At 45.9% G+C, this 10,080-nt stretch overlaps 1 protein-coding gene across 1 annotated transcript; it reads right to left on the bottom strand.

Moving 5' to 3' along the window:
* Positions 1–3,839: 3,839 nt before the first annotated feature.
* On the bottom strand, positions 3,840–7,549 carry UBIAD1 (UbiA prenyltransferase domain containing 1). Its single transcript, XM_062507592.1, has 2 exons — positions 6,837–7,549; positions 3,840–5,923 (listed from the first exon to the last, which is right to left on the bottom strand). Exons 1-2 carry the CDS (start codon positions 7,357–7,359, stop codon positions 5,436–5,438), a joined length of 1,011 nt encoding a protein of 336 aa, XP_062363576.1. The 5' UTR covers positions 7,360–7,549; the 3' UTR covers positions 3,840–5,435.
* Positions 7,550–10,080: the final 2,531 nt, after the last annotated feature.

Genomic DNA, 10,080 nt, shown 5'->3' with positions numbered 1-10,080 from the left:
GGCATTTCAGTCTGGAACTGTTTCTCCAGATAATTGGATTCCTAATCCCTGGAAAGGTCATGATCTCAGTTTACTGTGCTGGGATAGAAGGTGCCCAATTAGTCTTTTATGACATGATCCAGCACAGGCTTTTGCATTGCCTGCAAGGTAACAACTTGTAAATCATCACAGGGAAAAAAAATACAGATTTTGCTGGTACAAGGAAGTCAGGATCTGATAGACCAGCTCTGTCTTGTGCTCCCACTGGAACAACAGTAGGATACACCTTTCTCCCAGATACTGTAGAACAACAGCTCACAACATCCACATTATCACAAAGGATAATAAAGTCTATTTTCCAAAGGGTGCTGGTAGGTTTGCTCATATAGAGGAGCCTGCTCCTGTCTAAGCAGGGCTGGATACAAACTTCTGCAGCCCAGGCTGGGCAGCCCACCTTGGCTGGGTAGTGGTAAGGGAATAAACCAAATGCTAGATTGATACAAGGGGCAAATTCAGGAAATTTGCATCTCACACAGATGTTTGCAAATACAACTGCACAAATCATGCTGTGAGAATTAAGCAGCTTCTGACTTTGGCCTAATGGAAAGAGAGTCTAATAAACCATCTTCCCAGTATCTTTAGCTATTATCACAAGGGTTAATGAAACAACTTCACATAGAGTACACATTAATCTCTGTATGATGTGAGGCCACTGTATGCCACAGTTAAGTCATTTTAACCTGTGGGGGATGGCTGTACTGCTGTATAAACCTTAGAGCCAGTCAATATAAATAAGAGCTTGGGAATAACACACTAGAGATTCGTGTGCTTTTTTGTGGGTGTGGGGTGTGTGTGTGTTCTAGAGCTCAATAAAGCCTTAGTGCTGTGCCATACCATTCTTCATCTGGTCTTCATTAAATTAGTTCTTAAGTAGTACGCCAGCCCATTTGGGGCACAGACTTTGTTTTTTGGGTTGATGGCACACAAATAAGCATGCATCATCTTTACACTATATCAGTGACAGGGCACACAAACCAAACCACTCCCTAAAATAACTTTCCATTCTGTCAATTCTAAAGACTCTAGGCTTTATCAATATTGCTGGGCTATTCTGCATTTCCCAGTTAACAAACTGGTCATGGATCTAGCACTAGAACAAAGAGCAGGTGCCGGGATCTCCCACATCAATTAGCACCTAAAATGACTGTCAGACTAGCAGACCTGCCCAGTGCTGCTCAAGCCTAGGACAAGACATCTGGAAGGTGCCAACCAGGAGGCAGACTGGAGGAGGCAGACCCTAACCTCCTGTATCTAAGCTCTCTACACTTTCAAGCTCCTAGAGCAGCATTTTAGATCCAATGTTTTGATGAGGTTCACTGTTTTCCTTGCTACCTGACAAACTACCTGCAGCACATCTGGCTTTCTTCAAATGCCCATTTCTGCCAGTACCTGCCTAGGCCAGGAGCATCTATCCAGTCATAATCTGCACAATAGAAATGCATCTGCAGCCACTTATCTTTCAAGTTCCTTTACACCAAAGGAGACCACTGATATACAACCAAACACTAAAAAATCCTTTGCAAATATAGCTCACGGGTTCCTGTAGAGAAAAGGTGCTGAAGCAACAACGGAAGAGCAGTGCTGCCATCTGCAGACTCTCAGAACTGAAACCTCCTTTGGAAGCCCATGTATTGATGTCATGCTATCCTGCATTTTATCCTTTTTAACTACCTCCAAATGCATTTGTCGAGCACAGTGTGCCACTGGCCAAGGCAGGAAAATTTCAAATTATGGTTTAGGCTCATTTATGACATGGGGGAGGCATTATGCTGTCACACTGCTATGGAGCTGTGACTACAGCACTGGAAAACTGGCAGAACATACTGGTGAGGATGAAAAAGTTCATCTTTATTAAAGGTATTAAAGTTCAGCTGAAACCTCCTTACAAATACTGAACAGTACATGGCACAGAAAACTCCATCAGAGAAAATTCTGCACATCAATTAATACACCAGAACTATTCCAAGTCTGCCATTAGTAGGAAATGATCACTGCTACAGAACTGTTTGCCTCGTGATAGGGAAGGAGAGGACTATGTGATTCATAAAAGAACTTTTACACCAAAAAAAAAATTATGATCTTTCAGGCACTTTATAGTATAAACATAGCAGATGAAGACCTTTCTTTTGTGACTATGTTTTAATCAATGTGCAAAAATATAACTTGAGTAATATAAAATAATCAAACATAGCATAATTAACTGAGTAACATTCAGACAGTTTATTGGGTAAGAAAAAAGGCCAGGAGGTGCTTTAGGACACATTAACAGATGGGCTACAGATCTATTTATCTACCAGTGCACACTCATCACACTGCAATACAGCTCATCAACAGCGACCTGAAAGAAGTTTCTAAAGTTTATATTCAGGGAAATTAGCATGGGACAGGGAAAAGTGGGGCAGGGGAAGAGACCCAGCATCTTCATCACAAAGAAAACCAATAAATTAACCTCTCTTACTACTCATTGATTATATATGAAGATTATTTTGGCCAAATTACATTGGTCAAGTCACCCTTTATGTTAGTTCATATCTAAAATGTTTTCTAGCACTAACAAGCTTTTTGGAAAGCACACAGAGATAAAGCACTTTTTACTTTCAAAGCTGTCTATGACAATGATGTCAGCTCAGCATCCCTGTAAGGCAGACAAAAATTAACTATTTTCTGAGACACAGAGAAGTTAAATGACTTCCTCAAAACCATGGTGAAGAATGTATAAGTTATTACTAATATCCTCAAGTACCTGGAATGATACTGTTTTTCAAAGAGAGGGAATTGGAGGCAACCAGCTTCTGCTAGTAAGGAATTACCAAATTTTCATCTGTTTTACTGTTAAAATATTCTGAATCCCCCCTACCCTGGAAAGTGTTCCATACACATATTTTCATAATAATGAGCTGTTTCATGTTAATAACAAAAAGCACTGGTCCTTTCCAGCCCTAAGTAGACATCCTACCCAGGAAATGGTAGTCAAGATACAGTAAGAGTTACATACTCCAGGGCAGCAATGATCTTCCCATTATTACAATTACAGTTATCAAGATACAAGCCAAGTTACTTTAAGGAATTTAGCTGGAGTAGTCTAGTTTTTGTAAAAGAAGTACAGAAAAGATAACTAACCATTCTTTGAAACTAAAAGCTATTCAGAACCAAGCTATCCTAAAATGAAGCATACATCTGCTACAAAGGGCAGGATTAACCTAAACCTGCATATCCCCAATTGCAAGGTTAACAGATTTGTCAGCTCAGCCCTTACTTATCCCTACAAAAGCTTTTGGTTCGCAGAAATGTGAAATGGGTATTGGAGCCAGGCTCTTCTTCATTCTCTAGGTCCACAGAGAAGCCAAGTACCAACTCTGTTGTGTCTATCTGCATTGAAAAGTGTTCCCAAAACCCTCTGGATATCCCCCTCCACCCATCTGAGCTGAACTTTTGCATTTTCTCCTTGTGTTTTTAATCCCAACAAGTATTTTGCTGTAGAAAGCATCTCTTCTTGTCCTGTGCCTAGCGAGATTAGGGAGATCATTTGCCCATTTTAATAAATAGAATATAAAACTGTGCCTCATTAAATAGGCCTGCAAAGACTCCTTCCCATTAACGTCGGCTCAGATATAACTGCTGGGTAACACTGGATAACATGAAGCCATAAAACCAGTCTCTAAATAGCTGTACCATGTAATCTGGTACCATCAAGTAAGTTTTACTGCTGTCAGTACAACCCTCTAATGGGATACTTGGCTTTTTCAGACTTACACCACAAGGACATAATTTACCTATGACAGATGCAGGGTAACACCATGTGAGTTTATTGCTAGTTTATTGCTCATGTGTCAAAGCCCTTCATACAGTGGTTCACACACAAACACGTTCAAAAGCAAGGCTGTGACCTGGCACCAGGAGCTCCGGTTCAACACCTGTGTCAATTCCTCTGAGCTTTCCACAGCTCCTGCAAACAAGCTTTTCACAAAAACCTGTGTACAGGTACTATATAACTCAGAGGAGAATTCAGTTGCCACTAAGTAATATGTTATGGATCAAACCCATCTTTGCACTGGAAGGCACATATTTTCCCCAGTATGTTTGGCATGGTTTTCATGTGACTACATTACTGCTGAAACAATCAACTCTCCAAAGGGCCACATGAACAGCAAGTGGCAAGATCTGCAGGAGAAAACAAAGCAACACCAAGGTATAGAGGAGGAAAAAGAGGTGGGGAACTTCCCTTCAGAGATCACTTAATTGTGATTCAGTGACACAAATTCTGGACTCCATTAGGAAAAATCTTGTTAAAAAAAATTGGTATCTTCCCATTCCCAGTCTTAATTTTTAGGCAGAGCCAATGCAATAATCCAGATTTGTTTTTTCCTAAAACTGTATGTTTCTTCTTTGCTGAACTGGGCTTCTTATAATAAGACATTTCACAATAATACTGGGAATAATATTTTAAATAAAGAGAGAAAAATTTAATGCTTTTTAAAATCAACAGTTTGTTTTCCACCTACGCATCCATTAATCCATAGCTATTCAGAGGAATCTGGAACTCTGTCAGCTCCTCGTTAACTCAAAAACTGTTATTTCAGAGAAGAAATTCTAATCAAAAACAAAAATGGAAACCATTTAGTTTTTTACCCATTGAGGCCTTTCCAGTTGCATGGTTTGCATTTACAGCTTCAGCTTTTGTAGCAGAATCAAATTTACTGGTTTTGGCTTAAAGTTTGTGCAGTGGGGTATTTGTGCTCCATTTTAGGACCACAATCCATAGAGATTTGCAACTTTAAAATTTCTAAACTATGTGGGACAAGCAGAAGCAATAGTTCATGAATCAGTATCTAGTGCATTTCAGGGGGCTTGGAAATAAAAGCTCAAAACTTGGCTAGCAAAAACAAAACAAAAAATAAGACATACAACAAATGAAATAGAAGAGAGCAAATTAATGGCACCTGTGTTGTGATGCTAAACATTTGGCAGTGTTTTCTGATTCCCATATGGGAGCCACTGGACTCCTTCATCACTATAAGAAAAGAAGTGATAAGAGAAATCATTGTGCTTGTGAACTGAGAGTGTGATTTGAGGCCCTATTTTTCATTGAACTGACAGTGAAAAAATTAGGTGGCAGAAGGATGAGGTTTTTTAAACACTTCCTTGACTTCATGTCACCTTGTTCCTCAAAGCAAAGCCACGCAGTTCTCCCTTTCTGAAGAACTGAAAAATCACTTTTTTGAAGTTTGTTGTACAAACTATCCACGACCAGAAATCATAACATCCACTATCAACAGTGCAAGGTGGTCTGGTGGTCTTTCCATTCTTCTCACCGTCCATCATGGGTCATTCACTCATAACATCCACTGCTAATTGACACAAACAGTGAATTATGAGGCCTGACCCTACAGCTCTTTTCACAGTTTGGGCAGAGTACCAGCTGGTGCCAACGTAATGCCAAAAACATAGAAAAGCCCCAGCAGTAGATTGAGTTTGGCTGTCCGCTGAGGAATTTTGCTGAAGCTCTGACTCCGGAACTGTCTTTCCAGTGAAAATGCCATCGGGATGGTGAGCAGTGGCAATGCCATGCTGATGGTATAGCGTGTGGCCAGCACACAGAAAATCAGGTAGGGCAAGAAGAGCAGCACGGTGTAGAGAATATAGGAGAAGGTGGGGCCAATGAGGATGGCCAAGGTGACAATTCCTGCCTGCCGGTCTGACTCCATGTCCCGTGTGTTGTTGCTGTGCAGGATGGCCTCGGTGCTGAGGGCCAGAGGGACGGCGTAGAGCAGGGGTGAGACAGACAGGTAACCAACCTGCACTGCATGGGCAAACATGACAGCCAGGGGCCCAAAGGTGATCAGGATCACCACGTCGCCAAGTGCAACATATTTAAATCCAATTCCTGTGGAAAGACACAAGAATAAAATCAAGAATCATTAAATAATTCAAATGACAGAAGAGAATGGATGATGTAACTGTTCAGCATTTCCCCATATAAATATTGCAAAACTACCAAAGAACATGCAGCTATGGACAAGAAATATGTTATCTCTTTTTTCTTTTAAGATAAGGCTTTCTCCAGGCAAACAGTGCAATAAAAACTAAGGGCCTGGTTTTAATGCCCATCTAGAAGTATCTGCCTCTGCAGACACCTATAGAAACAAGGTACTCTTCAGTATGATCATGCATACTAGAACCTGATCCTGAAGAAATACAGAAAATGCTCAGAACAAAATGCAAAACTGACAAGATGCTTTCAGGGAAACCCACACAACTGAAAGTCTGACAGTTTGAAACTAAGTCGTTTTTTCCTCTCCTAGTAACAATGTTTATATCTATCCAACACAGGAAGACACTAAAACATCCTTGTCTTATTAAGAAGAATCACAAACTGTACAGCACTCACAGGGAAGCTCCATATAAAGAGTAATAAAACATTTCAAAAGAAAGTAAAGTTCCCACCAAAAGAAAGAAAATATGCCATTAGCTGCACTACTAAAGGATATAAGATAAACATCACAAAGAGATTCAGCAATAGTTCTGATAAGCATCTAAAGCCATATATGTAAACAATAATGCCTCAACACCACTATCCAACTGAAGAACTTAGTATGACTCTTCCCACAACAAGCAACTGCAAAATATATAAGTTTACCTACCAGTACTTCAGGAAACACCACAAATATTTTATGGCAGTGCACTAGATAGATCATGTGTATATTCTAGAAACCTTCTGACAATTCAGCTGATTCTATCACTTCCACATTCTATGTACGTATTTCTACGATTCACAACAAACGGGATGCAGCACTTACCTCCGGTATAAAGGAAGGAGCTGGAAAGTCCTCCAAAGTAAATCAGGGCCAGGTGCTCCAGCTTGAGCGTGGAGACAGCATAGAGCCCAGCAGCACAGATACAGCCCACAGTGTAGAGAAAAACTCCAAACCGGACTACATCCTTCGGCTCCAAAATCTGGTCCACCAACGTCCTGTCATCACTCTTCTTGTGATCGATGCCTTTGGAAAAGTCATAGTAGGTATTCACCAAGTTGCCGGCCCCATGCACAGCCAGGACGGTCACGGCGCTTCCCACCAGCAGCCCCGGGTCGAGTGCTCCCTCGGCCCGGTACGCCAGCGCGCTGCCCAGCGCCACAGGGGTCAGCGAGGCACTGAAGCTCCAGGGCCGGAGCGCCAGCACATAGGCCGCACACTTGTGTCTCCAGCTGCCGGGGGCGGCCCCGTCAACGCCCGCCAGCGCCGAGCCGCTGCCGTTCCTCTCGCTCCCGCGGGGGCTCTCGGCGCTGATACTGATCTTCTGCACCAGGTCTGCCGGTCCCATGCTCGCCCCGCCGTCTCGCAGCAGCAGCACCTAGAAGGGGAAGGGCCGCGCGTTAGCGGGGCCCGGGGACGCGAGGGGCGCCGCCGCCATGGCGGCGTGCGGGGGATGCGGGAGCGCCGCCATTACCCGCCCTAACACCGCCAGCCTGCCCGGCCTCGCCACCCCCGCGGCCCTGCGCGAGGGGTTCCGCACCCCCCGTCACCTCCCGGTGTACAAATTAAAAGGAAAAGTAAGCGGCCCACGGCGTCACGCGCGGCGGCGAGGGAGTCACCCCGCAGCACGCGCCAGCACCACGATTCAAGCCATAGCCGCCACGGAGCGCCCGAAAGCCGGCACAGCCACAGCCGCCCGTGCTGCTGTCACGGGCAGCCGGACACATTTCAGCGGAGCACAGCGGGCACGGCACGGCAGCGCTCCGCTCCCTTTGCGCATGCGTACAGCGCACGCAGAGCTGACAGCCGCAGAGCAGCTTGTGCTGGGAAGGACCTTAAAGATCATCCCGTTCCACCCCTGCCGTGGCAGGAACTCCTCCCGCTGCCCCAGGTTGCTCCAAGCCCCACCCAGCCGGGCCTTCGACACTTCCAGGAATGGGGCAGCCACAACAACTCTGGGCAACCTGTGCCAGGATCTCCCCAGACATTTTCCTAACATCTAAAATTCCTCTCTTTTAGTCTGAACCTATTCCCCCTTGTTTCTCGTAAAGAATCCCTCCTTGTAGGCCCCTCCAGATACTGGACGGCTACTCTGAGACCTCCACACCACCTTCTCTTCTTCCCTAGAGGAGATAGATGCTTTAGTCCCCGTCCCATCGCTCCACCATGTAACAGCACCACACAGCTCGGTGTCACTTGCCGAGGACAACTCAATCCCATTGTCTGTGTCACTGACATAGCTAGTGAATATTACCAGGCCCAGTACCACCCGTGAGGGACACCACTCGTCCCTGGTCTCCATGTGGACAAGGAGCCGTTGACCGCAACTCTTTACTTGCGGCCATCCAGCTAGTTCTTTATTCACCGAGTGGTCCATTCATCAAATCCATGTCTCCCCAGTTTAGAGACCAGGATGTCATACAGAACGGTGCCGAACGCTTCACACAAGCCCAAACAGATGATGCCGGTTGCTCTGCCCTATCCACCCATGCTGTAGCCCAGCCATAGTCGGCGCCTCACGGAAGGGCGGAAGCCGGCATCGGGAGGGTGGGCCTGCTGAGTAAGCCCAGCCATTCTATTGATCAGATGTGCTGTCACTCAGCCACTACTGCCTCGATGATTGGTCACAAGGCGACCGTCCTTGCAGTTCCCCGGGAAGGGGCGGGGCTTTGAGCGAGGCTTGCCCCTTCCTCTTTTTCTATTGGTCAGCTATGATGGCGATCACGGGGTTCCTGGGAGCCTATTGGCCAGCAGCGGCTCGCCGGTGCTGCAGGCGCGGCGGCGGGGCGGACACGGGGCCCGGAGTCCGGGAGCCGGCGGCGGCGGGTGAGTGAGAGCGGCGGTGCCTGTCATCAGCACTGGCTCCTCTTCCCCTCAGCTCCCGCTTCCTGCCCGCGCCGACCTGCCCGAGCCCCCGGCCGCGCGGTGCTGCCGCCCGCGGCCCCGCCGGCTGTGTTCGCCTTTCCCCGCCTCACCCCTGCCTCGCTCTCGGCCTATGGAGCTCCCAGCCGGACTCGGGCCTGCCGGGTCCTGTCCGCCGGGTTCTGTGGCCGTGAGGGAATCCCAGGAACTGACACCGGGCTGGGTTGATGGGTAACAGCAACCGCCGGCTCCTGTTTGATCCGGGAAGCTTCTCCCGGCTCTTACCAGCAGCCACTTCACCTATGGTCTCGCTGGATGTCTGTGACTGCACGTGGAATATTTGGGGAGAAGCAGTTGAACCATTTACCAAACCGGTGCTTGGTTTGGTTTTACGTAATCTGAATATCGGGGGGGGGCGTCAAGCTCCTGAAGTGTTTTTGACATAAAGAAAGGCTCCTGAGAAAGTTTACGTGTTATGCTAGGAAACCCCCTGTTTGCAATGGTTGGTGTTGCTATAACTGGACTTCCCATGTCTGAATATATATTGGGGGGTGTAATACTTGCCAATGCTCAGTCTTCCTTGTGTTGGTGCAACACTGAGATTTCTGCAGAGAAACTTGGATGAAAGTGTTCAGGGACGAGTCAGATACTATAGTGATATAATCCTGGGAACGGTTGTGCTTATTTATGATACGTAATTGCAAACCCTCTTTTGACCCTGCTGGTTTTCAACTGTTGCATTACCCTTGATTTAGGATTAGATCACCATGGGGCACCTGGCCTACTGCTGTGTATTTTGGTATTTGAGGAACTAGAGAGCAAATAGGTTGGGGGTCAAGATGTGTGGTGATACAGTTTTATCATGGAGTGTAATTCCTAAGGAATATGATCATTACTTGTAATTTTATGGTCTACCAACACAGCATCTTTATGAGTATTTTGGCGAACAGTCAGGAGGGATAGCCTTAAGAAAAAAGCTCAGAGATTTCAATTCAAGCAGTAAAAAATGCGTCTCTGAAGAATTTACAGGCCTTGATGCCCCTGAGCCCCAGCATACCACCACCATGTCGGGCACCGTGTCCATTCTCCAACAATTTGCCAATGGCTTGAAGAGTCGCAGCGAAGAGACAAGGGCAAAAGCTGCCAAGGACTTGCAGCATTATGTCACCATGGAGCTGCGTGAGGTGAGTGCTACAAATGGGGTTAT

The sequence above is a fragment of the Cinclus cinclus genome, chromosome 23 (assembly GCF_963662255.1).
Source record: "Cinclus cinclus chromosome 23, bCinCin1.1, whole genome shotgun sequence".
NCBI lineage: Eukaryota > Metazoa > Chordata > Aves > Passeriformes > Cinclidae > Cinclus > Cinclus cinclus.
Note: the sequence above shows the minus strand (reverse complement) of the source record. Positions and strands in the feature narration are given on the sequence as shown.